This window comes from Pristiophorus japonicus, chromosome 17 (genome assembly GCF_044704955.1).
Source record: "Pristiophorus japonicus isolate sPriJap1 chromosome 17, sPriJap1.hap1, whole genome shotgun sequence".
In the NCBI taxonomy this organism is placed as follows: domain Eukaryota; kingdom Metazoa; phylum Chordata; class Chondrichthyes; family Pristiophoridae; genus Pristiophorus; species Pristiophorus japonicus.
This window is the reverse complement of record NC_091993.1, coordinates 111517385-111536185: the sequence shown is the minus strand read 5'-3', so window position 1 is coordinate 111536185 and position 18801 is coordinate 111517385. Positions and strand designations below refer to the sequence as shown.

The following is an 18801-nucleotide window of genomic DNA, read 5'->3' as shown; positions in this document are numbered from 1 at the left end:
TTGGGGGTGAGGAAGTAGTGTCTCAAACGAGCGTACTATGCTTAAACAAAGGGGACTACAGTGGGATGAGGGCAGAGTTGGCTAAAGTAGACTGGAAACACAGACTAAATGGTAGCACAATTGAGGAACAGTGGAGGACTTTTAAGGAGCTCTTTCATAGTGCGCAACAAAAATATATTCCAGTGAAAAAGAAGGGTGGTAAGAGAAGGGATAACCAGCCGTGGATAACCAAGGAAATAAAGGAGAGTGTCAAAAAAAAAAACAATGCGTATAAGGTGGCCAAGGTTAGTGGGAAACTAGAAGATTGGGAAAATTTTAAACGACAGCAAAGAATGAGTAAGAAAGCAATAAAGAAAGGAAAGATAGATTACGAAAGTAAACTTGCGAAAAACATAAAAACAGATAGTAAAAGCTTTTACCGATATATAAAATGGAAAAGAGTGACTAAAGTAAATGTTGGTCCCTTAGAAGATGAGAAGGGGGATTTAATAATGGGAAATGTGGAAATGGTTGAGACATTAAACAATTATTTTGCTTCGGTCTTCACAGTGGAGGACACAAAAACCATGCCAAAAATTGCTGGTCACGGGAATGTGGGAAGGGAGGACCTTGAGATAATCACTATCACTAGGGGAGTAGTGCTGGACAGGCTAATGGGACTCAAGGTAGACAAGTCCCCTGGTCCTGATGAAATGCATCCCAGGGTATTAAAAGAGATGGCGGAAGTTATAGCAGATGCATTCGTTATAATCTACCAAAATTCTCTGGACTCTGGGGAGGTACCAGCGGATTGGAAAGCAGCTAATGTAACGCCTCTGTTTAAAAAAGGGGGCAGACAAAAGGCAGGTAACTATAGGCCGGTTAGTTTAACATCTGTAGTGGGGAAAATGCTTGAAGCTATCATTAAGGAAGAAATAGCGGGACATCTAGATAGGAATAGTGCAATCAAGCAGACGCAACATAGATTCATGAAGGGGAAATCATGTTTAACTAATTTGCTGGAATTCTTTGTGGATATAACGAGCATGGTGGATAGAGGTGTACCGATGGATGTGGTGTATTTAGATTTCCAAAAGGCATTCAATAAGGTGCCACACAAAAGGTTACTGCAGAAGATAAAGGTACGCGGAGTCAGAGGAAATGTATTAGCATGAATAGAGAATTGGCTAGCTAACAGAAAGCAGAGAGTCGGGATAAATGGGTCCTGTTCGGGTTGGAAATCCGTGGTTCATGGTGTGCCACAGGGATCGGTGCTGGGACCACAACTGTTTACAATATACATAGATGACCTGGAAGAGGGGACAGAGTGTAGTGTAACAAAATTTGCAGATGACACAAAGATTAGTGGGAAAGAGGGTTGTGTAGAGGACACAGAGAGGCTGCAAAGAGATTTAGATAGGTTAAGCGAATGGGCTAAGGTTTGGCAGATGGAATACAATGTCGGAAAATGTGAGGTCATCCACCTTGGAAAAAAAAACAGTAAAAGGAAATATTATTTGAATGGGGAGAAATTACAACATGCTGCGGTGCAGAGGGACCTGGGGGTCCTTGTGCATGAATCCCAAAAAGTTAGTTTGCAGGTGCAGCAGGTAATCAGGAAGGCGAATGGAATGTTGGCCTTCATTGCGAGAGGGATGGAGTAAAAAAGAAGGGAGGTCCTGCTGCAACTGTACGGGGTACCGGTGAGGCCGCACCTGGAGTACTGCGAGCAGTTTTGGTCACCTTACTTAAGGAAGGATATACTAGCTTTGGAGGGGGTACAGAGACGATTCACTAGGCTGATTCCGGAGATGAGGGGGTTACCTTATGATGATAGATTGAGTAGACTGGGTCTTTACTCGTTGGAGTTCAGAAGGATGAGGGGTGATCTTATAGAAACATTTAAAATAATGAAAGGGATAGACAAGATAGAGGCAGAGAGGTTGTTTCCACTGGTCGGGGAGACTAGAACTAGGGGGCACAGCCTCAAAATACGGGGAGCCAATTTAAAACCGAGTTGAGAAGGAATTTCTTCTCCCAGAGGGTTGTGAATCTGTGTAATTCTCTGCCCAAGGAAGCAGTTGAGGCTAGCTCATTGAATGTATTCAAATCACAGAGAGATAGATTTTTAACCAATAAGGGAATTAAGGGTTATGGGGAACGGGCGGGTAAGTGGAGCTGAGTCCACGGCCAGATCAGCCATGATCTTGTTGAATAGCGGAGCGGGCTCGAGGGGCTAGATGGCCTACTCCTGTTCCTAATTCTTATGTTCTTATGTTCTTATAACAGAACTTCTGCTTAATGCGCAATTCCATAAAATACAAAAATGAACTGTTATGATACGTGCATCAAACTATAAAAGGTGCGCTGCTGCATGTTTAGGTGAACTTAAGTTACTTTGCATTTAGGCTTACGTATAATGCAGAATAATTCTGAAAAGTATTCATCTGAATTAAATCGATTTCATTGATCAAAGATATTATTTCCTTGAGAATTACTTACTTACTTATGATTTATTTCACAGGTCCTTTTTTTAAAAAAGTGTCGTACACAAACAATCAAAGGCACCACTCTATGCAAAACCAGTGACAGAACTGCTTCAAAGCACTAGGATGGGGAAGGCACTTCTCTTGACTGGTAAGCACTGTATATATTGTTTCATATTTTCTTTATTTTAAACCATGTATAATGGCAAATGCAGCCACTTAATCGGGCGGCAGTTTTCATCAGCAGGCAATTCTGTTTCTCACCATCTGTCTGCTTGTGTGGATATTTTTCGCATTGTGCCATGGGATCCTTTCCATCCACATGAACATCAGAGAACGGCACAGTTTAACATATTATCCAAAAGGTGGCACCACATTCTATGCGGCATCATCCCTGCGATTGTGCAGTATGTGCTGGGGGAGGGTGGGTTTTCTCAAACCCAGCACGTACTCAGCAAATTATCCCCATATGTCTCGATCGAATAGATTTTTCACAAACTGCCAGCCCATATAAAGTGGTCAAGTTGTGGAATCGATTCATCTTAAAAAAAAAATTCAACATCAAAGACATAGAAAGTAGATTATACAATATAGCAATTGACTTAAGACATAGGTGTTAGAATATACATTCATGTCACAGAATAATCAAATTAAATATTGATTTAAATTAGTTTGTAATCTATCCTTTTTTAAAACAAGTTTTACAAATGTGATATGAAATAAAAATATGCATTTATATTTTATTTTAGTGAGTTTGATCTTCTTACTCCATGTATCACAGGGTAAGTCATTACACATTTATACTTTATATAAAGTGGTACAATTCATTGGTCCTGGTTGTGGTAATGTAGTTATATTATTTTACATGAGTAGCGATCCAATAGAACGCGGGTTCAAATCCCACCATGGCAGCTTCAGAATTTGAATTTGGTTTAAACATTGCAATTAGTGAAAATTGGGAGAGATATATATAACGGGTGGCTGAATCGACATAACTCGTTTATACTGGCCCCCCATCTCCATCCTGAAAAAATATGAATAACTTCTGCCTATTAATCAGGTTCTTTTAAACATGGTGGTTGGGGCGGGGGGCGGGGGGCGGGGTGGATGTTAATTTTTTTCTCCTCGGTGCAAATTACAATGTGTAAATGAATATTAACTGACACACAATTGTGTGAGGTGTAAACCCAAATTGCCTTTAATGCACTTAGCTCTGTGGCGGGAGTATTGAAGGCAAACAATGTATTTTGAAAATAAATTCATACGTTTCTTGGAGAACAAAGTGAAAGTAACTAGTGGGGTACCGCAAGGTTCTGTGCTGGGGCCCCAGCTGTTTACACTGTACATTAATGATTTAGATGAGGGGATTAAATGTAGTATCTCCAAATTTGCGGATGACACTAAGTTGGGTGGCAGTGTGAGCTGCGAGGAGGATGCTGTGAGGCTGCAGAGCGACTTGGATAGGTTAGGTGAGTGGGCAAATGCATGGCAGATGAAGTATAATGTGGATAAATGTGAGGTTATCCACTTTGGTGGTAAAAACAGAGAGACAGACTATTATCTGAATGGTGACAGATTAGGAAAAGGGGAGGTGCAAAGAGACCTGGGTGTCATGGTACATCAGTCATTGAAGGTTGGCATGCAGGTGCAGCAGGCGGTTAAGAAAGCAAATGGCATGTTGGCCTTCATAGCAAGGGGATTTGAGTACAGGGGCAGGGAGGTGTTGCTACAGTTGTACAGGGCATTGGTGAGGCCACACCTGGAGTATTGTGTACAGTTTTGGTCTCCTAACCTGAGGAAGGACATTCTTGCTATTGAGGGAGTGCAGCGAAGGTTCACCAGACTGATTCCCGGGATGGCGGGACTGACCTATCAAGAAAGACTGGATCAACTGGGCTTGTATTCACTGGAGTTCAGAAGAATGAGAGGGGACCTCATAGAAACATATAAAATTCTGACGGGGTTAGACAGGTTAGATGCAGGAAGAATGTTCCCAATGTTGGGGAAGTCCAGAACCAGGGGTCACAGTCTAAGGATAAGGGGTAAGCCATTGAGGACCGAGATGCGGAGGAACTTCTTCACCCAGAGAGTGGTGAACCTGTGGAATTCTCTACCACAGAAAGTTGTTGAGGCCAATTCACTAAATATATTCAAAAAGGAGTTAGATGAGGTCCTTACTGCTAGGGGGATCAAGGGGTATGGCGAGAAAGCAGGAATGGGGTACTGAAGTTGAATGTTCAGCCATGAACTCATTGAATGGCGGTGCAGGCTAGAAGGGCCGAATGGCCTACTCCTGCACCTATTTTCTATGTCTATGTTTCTACCCTTAGAACCCCATCAAAGGTTTATTCCCATCAGGGTCAAGGGTTCAACAAAGTGCGTCACGTGTTGTTCTTTTTCAGTTTTGCCACCTTATTGTCTAATATTTGAAATAACTGCAACATTTTCTTCACACTTTAGTCTCCTCCTTCAAACTGGTTTGTTACTACACAAACTGGTCTCAGTACAGACCAGATGGTGGTAAATTCTTCCCAGAAAATGTTGACCCCTGCCTGTGCACCCACCTGATTTATGCCTTTGCCAGCATGACCAACAACAATGAACTCACCACCTTTGAATGGAACGATGAGCAAATGTACAGGAGATTCAATGCTCTGAAAATGAAGTACGTCATATCATTCTCTGAGCTGCGTTAGCTACAAATTTCAGATCAATTTTACAATTATTCTCACGTTAAGTTATTTAAAATGCTGTAACCAAATGATCACTGACATAATTGCTGTGTATTATTTATCTGGATAGAGAAAGTAAACATTGATGGAATATGCTCCTAACTTACTGCAATATTGACATTCATGGGTTCTATTCTTTCTCTCAACAGAAATAATAATTTGAAAACACTTTTAGCCATTGGAGGTTGGAATTTTGGTACCACCAGGTAAAATTGGTAATATTTTCATTTTCACGAAATAGAAAAAGTCCCATGTCAGCATTTCTCCGTTGATCTAATAAAATGAAATTGGCAACTTTCAATTATGCAATAAAACTATGGCAACACAAACCTAACTTAAGGAGTTCCAGGCTTCCTATTAGATTTCTCATTTAGTTGCTGAGAAATGTAGATTGCCCAGTCAGACCGACAACCCAAAAAATGTGGCCAATTTAGCAGGAATTTAACTTTAAGCCATTGGTTTTCTAACAGGACGGAGAAGTTTGTAGGTTTGATCTGAGGGGCATTATGAAAAATTACAAACTTTGTATCATCGAGAATTCTGTGTATACAGCGTGCCACTGCGCATGTGGAAGGGAGGGGCCGAAACACCTGTCCTGATTGGTATTCAGTTAGTCAATAGGGATTATTTTACCCCATACCTTCTTTGCATTTCACAACTGCACAAGATCATTAACGATGAAGAAGGCCATTCTTGGTACAATCATACAGAAAGGCCTTCAAGTTCCCCCATTGAACATACAATTGCTTCTTAAACGATTTTAATATTTCATATCCACTACGCCTTATACTACAACAATGATTCAATTTTTAAAAATCCTTTGGCGCTATATAAAAACAAGTACTTTTTACTCTTTCTGGAAGGCTATTCCATAACGTGATTACTTTTTGCGAGAAGAAGAATTTATTTATTTCTATTGCCATGACCAATTAAAAAGGCCTTTTCGGTGATTGTAGTTCCTGCGGCTGATATTGCCCCTCTCCTTAAGGTCACTTATCACCGCAAATCAGCGGCCGCGCTGCGGAGTGGAGTGGCCGCCACCTTTTCATGGAATGGCCGCTGATAGCCCAATTGCCCTTCTGAGGTTTCCTGGCGGTGCCCCGAACTCCTCCCCCCCCGCCCCCCACCGCTCTGCTTCTGCTGATCCACGTTAAGTGCGTCATTGCCGTGCGCACCGGCAATCTACCAACACCCCGATGGCGGCATTCCCCTCTGAAAATCTTCAGCCCGCCCGGCGGTGCCAAAACCTGTTTTTTCCCAGTGGTCCAGTGAGACTGTGACATTCTGCAACGGTGGTGCGACTTCCCTTAAAGGGGAAGATGCATGGCCACTGACGCCATGTGTTTTTTTTATCAGCCGACTGCCATGTCGGGCCGACTATTTTGGCCCCAGGTTCGGCCGGGCCACTAACAGGCCACCTCTTGAGTGCCAGGCTGAAGGCCTCGCCGAAAGCCACCCTGGTGTACCAGTTGGCCCAAGTTTAAAAATCGCGAAGGCTCGATGACGTCATCATGGTGGTCACTGTGCACCCCCAACTTCCGCCCCTCAGGTGTTACCACCGCCACATATCTGCCCCTCTCGTATAGTCATCGCCCCCATTAAGACCGATGTCCGGATCCAAGTAAAAAAAGATAAAGAGCGGAATTTTGCTCAAGAGGCGATCTCAACTAGAGCTGCAGTAAAAATCATTGAAACAGGCTGTATGCACCCCGTTTCGAGCGGGGGGCAATTTTTAGCCCCGTCTTTCAGTTTTTCTTTGGCTAACTGTGACTGTTTTTCAGAAGTTAGCACGAAGGGCTCCGAGGGAATTGTCAGTATTTGCAGTGTCACACATACAGAATATCTGTTCTAAACTGCTTGTGACTGGCATGAATGGATGGGGTTTCTGTTCCTTAATAGTCCTCTGCACCTATGTGACATTGATAGAACATGTACTGATCTGAAAATGTGCCATTACTAACTTTAATATTACATGAAACGAGAATAGCACGAGTAAAGTGTTCTCCATGAAAGAACTTGCATTTATGGAGCGCCTTTCACAACCTCAAGACATTGCAAACCGCTTTGCTGCCAATGAAGTATTGTCACTGCTGTAATGTGGGAAACCCTGCAGCTAATTTGCCAACAGCGAATTGACCAAATAATTTGTTTAGTGATGTCGGTTAAGGAATAAAAAATGGGCGGGACAGCGTGGAGAACTAGCCTGCTATTGTTCGAAATAGTGCCATTGGATCTTTTACATCAGATGGGGCCTTGGTTTAACTTCTTATCCGAAGGTGCAGCACTCCCTCAGCACTGACAGCCTAGATTATGTGCTCAAGTCTCTAGAGTGGTACATGGACCCACAACCTTCTGACTCAAAGGCAAGGCTGTTTTCTTCTGAACTATAGATATATCTTACTGTAATCCCAGAAAGTACAGTCAACACTAAATAATCACCATTTTGAATTTTGCTTCAAAAAAACCCTTCTGTACAAATCACCCCATAGCCATAAATTCCCCTTTTCCCTTCTACAACATTCACAAGCAGTAAACAAATGACTATAAAATGGGAGAGTTTAAGTTCATTACCGAACCCAATTGAAATTCAACAATGCAATTCCGAAGCCACTGTATCACTTCTCGTTGGAACTTGAGTATCCGAGTAAGTTTGGGTTTCAATCTGTGCCAGAAATTTAACCCCAAAACATAGGAATGTCAAAGAAATCCCAGGTACAGATTTACCATTACACAACTTCACTTATGTAATTTTTTGCATATTTAAATAGAAAATTATTCAGTTAGAATTTTTGGGACAATGCCGAAAATGTCAGTATTCAGAACACTCTTCCTGAGTGAAGGTTTACTGTACTCATACTAAATTTCTCTGTGCTTATTTTCTTAAATGCAGGCATTAAAACGTTGAAGTGCAGAGTTTAGTATGAGCATGCTAACTGTTGAAAGGAACAAAACTGGTCAGAAAAAAAACCGAATCAGTTCTCAAAAGAAGATTTATGAAATTAATGCTTTCTCTATTTTCAATCTGTTTCTGTGATTAGATTTATCAACATGGTCTCTACACCGCAAAATCGAGCAACATTCATCAGCTCCTCAGTCTCCTTTCTGCGGAGGCACGGATTTAATGGTTTAGACCTGGACTGGGAGTATCCAGCCGCTCGAGGCAGTCCACCTGAAGATAAAAACCGCTTCACTATCTTGGTCAAGGTGAAAGGTCTAAGGCTAATCTTTAATGTAATATCTAGTAGGAGCATTACAGAAAAGCTTTGTACCTACTACAGTAATGACATTTCTTACATCTCATTCCTTTTAGACAAGATTTTATTTCTGCTAGAAGCTTTAGACAATGTGGAACAAATCGAGCACAAATGAGCTACAGAGACCTGAAAAACAATAATGCACCCCAATGTCAGTAAGGCCACATTTTGATGAAAATAAGAATCTAAGAACTAGGAGCAGCAATAGACCATGTGGCCTTTCGAGCCTGATCCCCCATTCAACAAGATCATGGCTGATTTTCTACCTCAACTCCACCTTCCCGCCTTATCCCCATATCCCTTGATTCGATCATTATCTTAAAATCTGTCTTGAATATACTCAACGACTTCGCATCCACAGCCCTTTGGGGTAGAGAATTACAAAGATTCACAACCCTCTGAGTGAAGAAATCCCTCCTCATCTCAGTCCTAAATAGTTGACCCTTATTCTGAGACTGTGACCTCTAGTTCTATACTCCACAGCCAGGGGAAACACCCTCCCTGCATCTACCCTGTCAAGCTCGTTAAGAATTTTATATGGTTCAATGAGATCACTTCTTATTCATCTAAACTGTAGGGAATATAGGCCTAGTGTAGTCAATTTCTCCACATAAGAAAATCCCATCATCCCATGCAGCAAGCAGCAAGACCTGAATGACATTCAGGGTTGGGCTGATAAGTGGCAAGTAACATTCAAGGCGCACAAGTGCCAGGCAATGACTACCTCCAACAAAAGAGAGTCTAATTACCGCCCCTTGACATTCAACGGCATTACAATTGTCAAATCACCCACCATCAATGTGGTGTATGCAATAACTCAATAGACTGAATACTGTAAACTCCGAACAGGTACAAACCTGGCTCTACTTTATTATGACCCAAAGTGATTACATTACAAGATGGCTGGTCTTTTATAGTCCGCGGCTTTCCGCTCCCGAGTTGAATGTCTCAGTTCAACTCCAGCCTTGGACGAACGTTCTGAGTCTGTTATGACTGGAGGCTGGGTAGCCGATTTGATGGGAGTGGCAATGACCATGTCAGGGATTGAAAGTCCAGATTCATTGACCATGTCAGTGATTTAAAGTCCAGATTAATTGATGACAGCGGAGTCCTCTGATGACTTTGGGTAGGTTTGTTGATCACTGATTGTGTCTTCCTCAGACTGTTCCGGTTCATCCGTGTGCCGCAGCTTTATCTGATCGGCATGTTTCCTGCATGTCTGCCCATTCTTGAGCTTAACGATAAACACTCTGTTACACTCCTTGCCGTAACAATACTGGCGATCCATTTGGGACCTTGACTACAATTCAGTACATACTCAGGATCATTGATAGAAATGTGTGACACAGTAGCGCAATGATGATACCCTTGCTGGCTTTGATGTCTGTATTCAACACGATTATTCAAGTCAGGGTGGACACGAGAGAGCCTGGTCTTGAGACCTCTCTTCATCAATAGTTCAGCAGGGGAGACCCCAGTAAGCGTGTGGGGTCTTGTCTTGTAACTAAGCAATATGAATGACAAGCGAGTCTGCAGTGAACCCTGAGTTATATGTTTCATACTCTGCTTGATGGTTTGGACTGCATGCTCTGCTTGTCCATTGGATGCGGGTTTGAATGGTGCTGACCTCACATGTTTGATACCATTGAGTTTTATGAACTCTTGAAACTCCATATTGGTGAAGCAAGAGCCGTGGTCGCTTACAACAATGTCAGGCAGACCATGTGTAGCAAACATGACACGAAGGCTCTCAATGGTAGCTGTGGATCTGCTGAATGACATGATTGTACACTCTATCCACTTGGAATAAGCATCCACCACAACTAAGAACATCTTTTCCAGGAAGGGACCTGCAAAGTCATGGTTTAGATGGCCATGACCACAGACTCAGCAGCGATTCCGCTGGTGTTTTACTAAGCTGCATGCAAGTGTTGCACTGATACACACGTGGTTCCAAATCAGAGTCAATTCCAGGCCACCATACATGAGACCTGACAATGGCTTTCATCATAACAATACCGGGATGAGTGCTATGTAGATCATGCACAAATTTCTCTCTGCCTTTCTTGGGATAACAACACGATTACCCCACACTATACAATCTGATTGAATGGATAGTTCGTCTTTGCGACGGATGTAAGATTTGGTCTCCTCACACATTTGCTTGGGTATGGTAGACCAATCACCACTAAGAATACAACGTTTCACAACAGATACTATCGAATCCTGGCTGATCCAGGTCTTAACTTGGTGGGCTGTGACTTCACTTTCAAAAGCATCCATGACTAACAGTAGGTCTGCCGGTTGTGGCGTTTCAACCTCCGGTGTGGGCAACGGCAGACCGCTCAATGCATCAGCACAATTCTGTGCCAGGTCTATGGTGAATGACATAATCATAGGCAGATAATGTCAGCGCCCACCTCTGGATGCGAGACGATGCATTGGTATTGATACCTTTGTTTTCCGAAAACAATGAAATGAGTGGCTTGTGATCTGTTTCCAGTTCAAACGAAAGATCAAACAGGTACTGATGCATCTTTTTAACCCTATACACACAGACTAGTACTTCTTTCTCTACCATGCTGTAGGCTCTTTCCACCTTTGACAAACTTTTTGAAGTATATGTAACAGGTTGTAATTTGCCCTACTCATTAGCTTGTTGGAGCACGCAACTAACTCCATATATCTGAGGATTGGGTGCATTTTTGATGGCCTTGGTTTTTGAGTCCATAGGCCTGATACCATCAGCAGCAATTTTCCTCTTCAGGAATTTGACCTCCGATGCCATGAAGGCGCACTTCGAACATTTCAGTCTGAGTCCCACTTTGTCCAGACGATGTAGAACCTCTTCCAGAATGTTCCGACGTTCGGCGGAGTCACGACCTGTGACCAGTGTGTCATCTTGGAACACGACGGTTCTGGGGACGGACTTCAATAGACTCTCCATGTTTCTCTGAAATATGGTTGCAGCCGAGCGAATTCAAAAAGGACACCTGTTGTAGATAAACAGTCCTTTATGAGTGTCGATGCACGTAAGTTTCTTCGCTGTGTCGACCAGCTCCTGTGTCATGTAGGCCGATGTCAGATCCAGTTTTGTGAATGACATCCCCCCGGCTAGCATTGCAAACAGGTCATCAGCCTTCGGTAACAGGCTGTTACAAAACTGTTTCGAAACTCGGTTGATCATATCGGAAAATGTGAGGTCATCCACCTTGGAAAAAAAAACAGTAAAAGGAAATATTATTTGAATGGGGAGAAATTACAACATGCTGCGGTGCAGAGGGACCTGGGGGTCCTTGTGCATGAAACTCTTTTGAGTTTACCTGAAAAAAAACATAAACATTAAACCGTGCCACCCGCCCTGGATGACACAGCAGACATTTACAAGGCCCGTTTTTTCTTTTTTGTGTGGTTTTCTTTTGTGTTTTTCTTTTTTTTGGTTTTTTTTTGGGCGCTAAAATCACATTTTTTCCAGTGCCCCCTATAAAAGGGGAGGGGGACTCTGCCGCCGTTGATGTTGAGGCTGGCTATGGTTATCTTCATGGCAAAAGCATAGTGCAACCTCTACCTTAACCTATTGTGGGGGAGGGAGCGGAGTCTTTTGTTGAACTCCACTCCCTCCGCAGCCCAGCGAGGAGTCCCTCGAGCTCGCGCAGCTCAAGGTATTGCGCCTTTGTCAAGGGCCCGTCCGCGGCCAAGGTTTTAGCGGCGGCGCGGACGGACCCCTTGATCAGCTCTGGCTCGGACCATTTTTCCAGGGCCAGTCGGGCTTGGTCGCAGCGACCCCGGCTCTGGGCCAAAAAGTCCCGGAGTTCCTTTGCAGGAATGAGGATGGTCTCAGCGGCGGCCGCGAGCAGATCCACCGCCTCCCTGGCGGTGGTCTCTAGTTCTTCTCCCGCGTCCCCCACCGAGTCCCCGTCCTCCTCCGGGAGGTGGCCGCCAGCAGCCGGCCCATCGACCGCACAAGGTATGGCAAATGACCAGGCTGCTCCAACCAGCCCTGGCTCTGCCCCGATCCCACCCCCAGGATCGTCGGCAGAGGAGTCCCCACTGGGCTCTTTTAAAAATGGTGCTGGGTCGGGAAACGACAGCGGAAGGGGTTCCCCCTCCGCCCCAGGAACCGGGGAACAAGGAGAGACCCGGCCATAGGAAATCCCCAGGCTCCCCAAGTGCTCCAGCTCCAAAGTAAGGGGCGAGGGTGGGTGTTCCTCCCCCTCCCCGCTGCCACCCCCCGGCCCAGCATGTACAGTTTCATTAAAATTCTTAATTTCGGTTTCTGCCGGGTCGAGCAAATCCCGGGGGAAGTTGGATATTGGCTGGGCGGGCTCAGGTTCGGCCTTTTCGGCCCCGCCCGCCTCAGTCCCCAGGACGCCCGGCCCGGCGGCAATGCATTCCTCCGCGATCCCCACGCCCCCCCACGACAGACAGATCTTCCACGCCATCCCCGGGAGGCAGAGGCTGGGCAGCCTCGACTGTCTCACCCTCCCCGGGGACAGACTCCTCCCGCCTACAGCGCAGCTTGGGGGCGCTGGTGGGGGATGCGGGACACGCGGCGGGCACCGACTCCTTCGCGGAGGGATGTTGTTCCCTCTCCGCCTCAACGGAGCGGCGCCTCCTTTTGTTGCTGGGGGTGCTAAGCCTGGCGGAGCTTCCAGATTTTCGGCGCCCTCCGGGCTGACCTTCGGCAGGTCCTCCCACAAAACTCTACGCGCTTCCTCGCTGGACGGCTCCGGAGAGAACAGGGCCCCGTAATATTCACGGGCCCTGTTGTTGACGCCCTCCGGATCCGAGACGAGAGAGCCATCGTCGGCCAGCAGCGTCAAGAGCTGCTTACGGACACTCTGTCTTTTTTCCAGCGAGTAGAAGAAGGGGGAGCCGCGGTCCAGATCCCGCAGGAACCGGATCCGCGACCTCACGAACGCGCCTCGGGACCCGACGAGCTGCAGGTCCTTCAGCGCGGCCTTCTTCGCTTCGTACACCGTCCGCAGGGCCGGGTCCCCAACGACTTGACCGAGACGGGACTCCAGGTCGAGCACCTCTTTTTCTAGGCGCCCGACCCTGGCCGCCCGCCTCTTGGTCGACCCCCTCGCGTACTCTTGACAGAAGACGCGGACGTGAGCCTTGCCCACGTCCCACCATAGCCTCAAGGAGGGGAAGCCCCCCTGCTTCCTTCTCCAGTCGGACCAGAATCGACGGAACGAATCCTGGAACCGCACGTCCTCCAGCAGCCGGTTGTTAAAATGCCAGTACGCAGACCCCGTCCTCGCGCGGAGCGAAGCGAGCTCCGCCCACACCAGGTGGTGGTCCGAACACGGCACCGGCCGCATGGAGGCCGCCGGGACGCAGGAAACGTACGCCCGAGACACGTAAAGGCGGTCGACTCTAGACCATCCTACTCCAGGCCTCACCCAAGAAAAGGCGCTGGAGTCGGGGTGGAGATTTCGCCAGACGTCCACCAAGTCGAAGGACCCGACCAGGTCCCTCAACTTCTCCATCGCCGTCATGCACTGCGGGGCACCGGAGCGGTCCCTCGCCTCGAGGGTGCAGTTAAAATCCCCCCCGAGGACAATGCAGTCGCCGACGTCGACGGAGCCAAGAAGAGCGGACACTTCTTCGAAGAAGCGCGTTTGCTGCGGGCCGGGCTGAGGGGCGTACACGTTCACGAGATGGAGCGGCACGTCCCCCAGGTGAACCGTTACGTGCAGCAAGCGGCCTGGCACGGGCTCCTCGACCCCCAAGATCTCCGGCTGAAAATGCGGGCCCAGCAAGATGGCCACCCCACTAGAAGTGGCGGTGAGGTGGCTCATGCGGACCTCTCCTTGCCATTCCAGGAGCCACGTGGCTTCGTCTCCCGGAACGGTGTGGGTTTCTTGCAGGAAGCACACCGCATATTTCCCCTCCCGCAGGAGCGAAAAATTGTTGAATCTACGGTGTGCCTCTCTGCTGCCGTTGATGTTGAGGCTGGCTATGGTTATCTTCATGACTAGAGCATAGTGCAACCTCTACCTAACCTATTGTGGGGGGGGGAGTGGAGTCATTTGTTGACCTCCACTCCTTCAGCAGGCCAGCGAGGAACTTTTTGAGCCGGCGCAGCTCAAGGCCTTGAGCCGTTGATAAGGGCTCGCCCGCAGCCATGGTTTTAGCGGCGGCGCGGACGGACGCGACGAGCAGCCCCGGCTCGGACCATCTTTCCAGGGCCAGACGGGCTTGGTCGCGGCGACCCCGGCACTGGACCAAAAAGTCCTGGAGTTCCTCTACGGGAATGAGGGGGGACTCAGCGGCGGGCACGAGGAGATCCACCGCCTCACTGGCGATGGACTCGAGATCTTCAACCGCGTCCTCCACCGAGTCCCCGTCCCCCTCCGGGAGGTCGCCGCTAGCAACCGGCCCGTCGACCGCACGAGGTACGGCAAACGGCCCGGCCGCTCCATCTGGCCCTGGCTCTGCCCCGATCCCACCCCCAGAATCGTCGGCAGAGGAGTCCCCACTGGGTTCTTTTAAAATTGGTGCTGGGTCGGGAAGCGACAGCGGAAGGGGTTCCCCCTCTGCCCCAGGAACCGGGGAACAGGGAGAGACCTGGTCAAAGTAATGTTCCAGGTCCTCCAATTCCCCCAGCTCCACAGTAGGGGGCGAGGGTTGTTGTTCTTCCCCCTCCCCGCCGCCACCCTCCAGCCCAGCGTGTGGATGTTCTGTGGTATTTATCATATTTTCAGTTTCTGCCGAGTCGAGCAAATCCCGGGGGAAGTTGGGTATTGGCTGGGCGGGCTCAGGTTCGGCCTTTTCGGCCCCGCCCGCCTCAGTCCTCGGGACGCTCGACCCGGCGGCTACGCATTCTTCCGCTGGCCCCACGCCCCCCACGACAGGCAGATCTTCCACGCCATCCCCAGGAGGCAGCGGCTGGGCAGCCTCGACTGCCTCACCCTCCCCGGGGACAGATTCCTCGCGCCTGCAGCGCAATTTGGGGGCACTGGTGGGGGACGCGGGACACGCGGCGGGCACCGCCTCTTCCGCGGAGGGATGTTGTTCCCCCTCCGCCTCATTGGGACGGTGCCGCTTTTTGTTCCTGGGGGTGCGCGAAGGCAGGGAGACCTCCATGTCTGCCGAGGCCTCCCGCTCCGCCCCCCCCCTTTTTCTTTTCTTGCCCGCGCCCGGGCCCCTCTGCGGTGTTGTTCAAGGGCTCGGGCACGGGCTCAGGGCACCCCGCGCTCGCCGGTGACTGGGTTGGGCCAAGCGCGGTGGTCAAACTTTCTGGCGCACTGAGGGGACCCGCCTCTAGATGTTTCGCTTTGTTCCGCGCCTTCTTTCCGGTCGGACGCTCTCCCTCCCCCCCGCCAGAGGCCCTGAAAACAAAGGCCTCCGACGATGCCCGTGCACCTACGGCTCCCGGCACGCGGACGCAACTAGGGGGAGGGGTGGCGGCGGAGCCATCCTTGGCCGCCTTCGGTGGTTTGGCGGCCTTGGAGGCGGGGCAGTTCTTGCGAACGTGCCCCACCTCCCTGCAGGCATGGCACCGCACGCGGTCCGACGTCCAGAAGACGTGGTAGGCAGTCCCCTCGTGCACCACATTAAAGTGCCCTTCTGTCGTGTCCTCCCGCGCCAGCCGGACAAAGAGCTGGCGGCGGAAGGAGAACACGTGGCGCAGGCTGTTCTCCCTGAGGCCGAGCGGTATGGGGTTGATCCCCGACCTTACCTCCCCCAGTTGGTGTAGGTGAGGGAGGAGGAGCTCAGCGGGAACAAAGGACGGGACGTTTGACACGATGACCCTCTGCGCGGTGGCCTCGAGAGGGTCCACCGGCAGGAACGTCCCGCCCACCGTGAGCCCCTTTTCGAGGGCCAGGGACACCGCCCGCACCGACCCCAGGAAGAACACGGCCTTCCCAGACATCTTGGAGGCTGCGACAATGGCCGAGGGGCCAACTACCCCAGCCATCGCCCGCACGCACTCCTCGATGCTCATTGTGGGGTGAGTGTAGCTCTTGACCCCGTGTTTCTTCGTTATTAGTAAAAGGTGGCAGGGCAGCGGGTGGCGCAGGAGGTGCCGTGGATGTGGACACCGCCTGCGCATATGTCCTTGCTGGCCCCGCCACCGGCGTGGATGGGGTCGCCATCACGGGGTCCCTTTAAGGGCTACACCCACCCCAAAGTCACAGGCCTTAATGGTCTTGGTTGGCCTCGTTTAATATGACTGAGCAGAGGAGCACTTAACGAGGCACACCTCTCCTCTAGTTGGCAATTGGAGAGGGGCCTTGCTCCCTCTGCTCAGTTGTCTCAATTGTTTTTTTTTCCAATTTGGGAGGAAGGGCTCTCAGAGAGAGAGGGGAGAAACAGAGAGTAACAGAGAAAGAGAGAGGGGGCTGGGAAGGGGGGGGAACTGCGAGGGCAGGTCTCCCCTCGCAGCTGTGGGTGGGTGCAATCCCCAGATGGCAAAACACAAATAGTCTTTGGGGTGGTCTTCGGGTGAGGGGAGAAGATGTCTTCACCTGGGGCAGCTAGAGCCACCCAGGCACACACTCCCAACGATGTTTAACGGGTGATTGAAGAAATCTTCAGCCTGGTAGCTCCAGCTACCCCAGGCTAGGCAATGTGGGGGGGGGGGGGGCGTTCAATTGTGTGTGGGGCCTAGTTTTAAGCAAGGCCCCCACACACACTATCCACACACACACACCCCCCGCGATGTTCCAGCCCTCAGTGGTCTTCTTTCCTCCCCCCACCGATACAACAAAGTCTATTGGGGACTGCACCAATACACCCACCTGTAGAATAGTAGAGTCTCCCTCCTTCCACACTGGATGTTGTTGTTGGTCTTTCCCCCTCTCTCCAACTCTTTGTAGAAATGGTAAAAAAAAAGTTTCCTGCTTTCCTCCTCTCCCTCTGGGTGAAAGTTGGTGGTGAAGCCCCTTCCTTCCTTCTCTTCCTGGGCTGTTCTCAGGGCTCTCCAGGCCTTCCAAGGCAGGAGCTAAGGTTGGTAGCTGCTCCCCTCACTGCAGCTCAGCTCCAACTGTGCGGGACACGCCTCCACTGCTCCTCAATTGGCCCTTGTGCATGAATCTCTTTTTGTAGTTTACCTGCAAAACAAAAACATTAATCGGTGCCACCCGCCCTGGATGACACACCAGACATTTACAAGGCCCTCTTTTTTTTTCCTTTTTTTGGGTTTTTTTTTTTGGGCACTAAAATCAAATTTTCCTTTTTCCAGTGCCCCCTATAAAAGGGGAGGGGGACACTAAAAGCACCGGCAATTAAAACAAATTAAACTTTAAAACGTAAAATCAAATTAAAATTTGGTTGCCGGGCGTGATGATGCACTCCAGTCCCTCCGGTGCCCACCTCTCGCGGAAGGCCGCGAGCGTACCGGTGGACACCGCGTGCTCCATCTCCAAGGACACCCTGGACTGGATGTAAGAGCGGAAGAGAGGCAGGCAGTCAGGTTGAATGACCCCCTCGACCGCCCGCTGCCTGGACCGGCTGATGGCACCCTTGGCCGTGCCCAGGAGCAGTCCTACGAGGAGGCCTTCGGACATACCCGCTCCCCTCCGCACAGGGTGCCCAAAGATCAGGAGAGTGGGACTGAAGTGCAGCCAGAATTTCAGGAGCAGCCCCTTCAAATAATAAAACAGGGGCTGCAACCTTGTGCATTCCATAAAAACATGGAACACGGACTCTTCCAGGCCGCAGAAATTGCAGGCGGCCTGGGAGTCCGTGAACCGGCTTAAAAATTTGTTGCACGGCACTGCTCCGTGCACCACCCTCCAGGCCAAGTCCCCGATGAATAGTGGGAGGACCCCTGCGTAGAGTGCCCTCCATCGGGGACCCCCGCCTCCTCCGGACGGCAAGATGGTACGCCATGGCGTGTCCGGACGGCAGGCGAGGATGGCAAAGTTGAGAGTGTGCAGGAGCAGCCCGTACAGGAAACCCCTCCGCGCGGAACTGAAAGGCACGGAGGGGATTTCCCCGAGGCGGCTCAAGTTGTGAGGCGCCGGCCCCCGAGGGAGGTTCCGGGGTTTGGCGCCGATGAGGAATTCCGTCCGGACGGGGGTCAGTTCGGACGGGATCTCCCCACGTGCTTGAGCCTCCTCGATGCACCTAATGGAGTCAGGGCCCAGAGCTGTTTTTAGCGACTCGATGGCATCGGCCGCGTGGCGGACGTTGGCAGAATTTAGGCGCCGCGCCAGCGTGTCTGGCGCCATCCAGCCCGCTCCTCCACCATCGAGCAGGTCCCTGACCCTGGTCACCTCACCAGCCACAGCCCTCTCTTCCGACCGCCACATAAAACCTCGGTCGTGGAGGTACGGATTCCCGAGCAGCGGCTCCAGCAGGACGGCCGCCACTCCAGCCGGCGGAGAGCTGCGC

At 49.7% G+C, this 18801-nt stretch overlaps 1 protein-coding gene across 1 annotated transcript in view; it reads left to right on the top strand.

The window, feature by feature from the left end:
* The window catches only part of LOC139228032 (chitinase-3-like protein 1), a gene marked incomplete at its 3' end in the record, with an annotated part of 62092 nt that overhangs the window by 11715 nt on the left and 31576 nt on the right, over positions 1–18801 (top strand). Inside the window, exons 3-7 of the mRNA XM_070859178.1 lie at positions 2522–2616; positions 3215–3247; positions 4926–5130; positions 5347–5403; positions 8236–8401. Coding sequence (XP_070715279.1) covers positions 2522–2616; positions 3215–3247; positions 4926–5130; positions 5347–5403; positions 8236–8401 — 556 coding nt within the window. The remainder of the gene's footprint in view (positions 1–2521; positions 2617–3214; positions 3248–4925; positions 5131–5346; positions 5404–8235; positions 8402–18801) is intronic.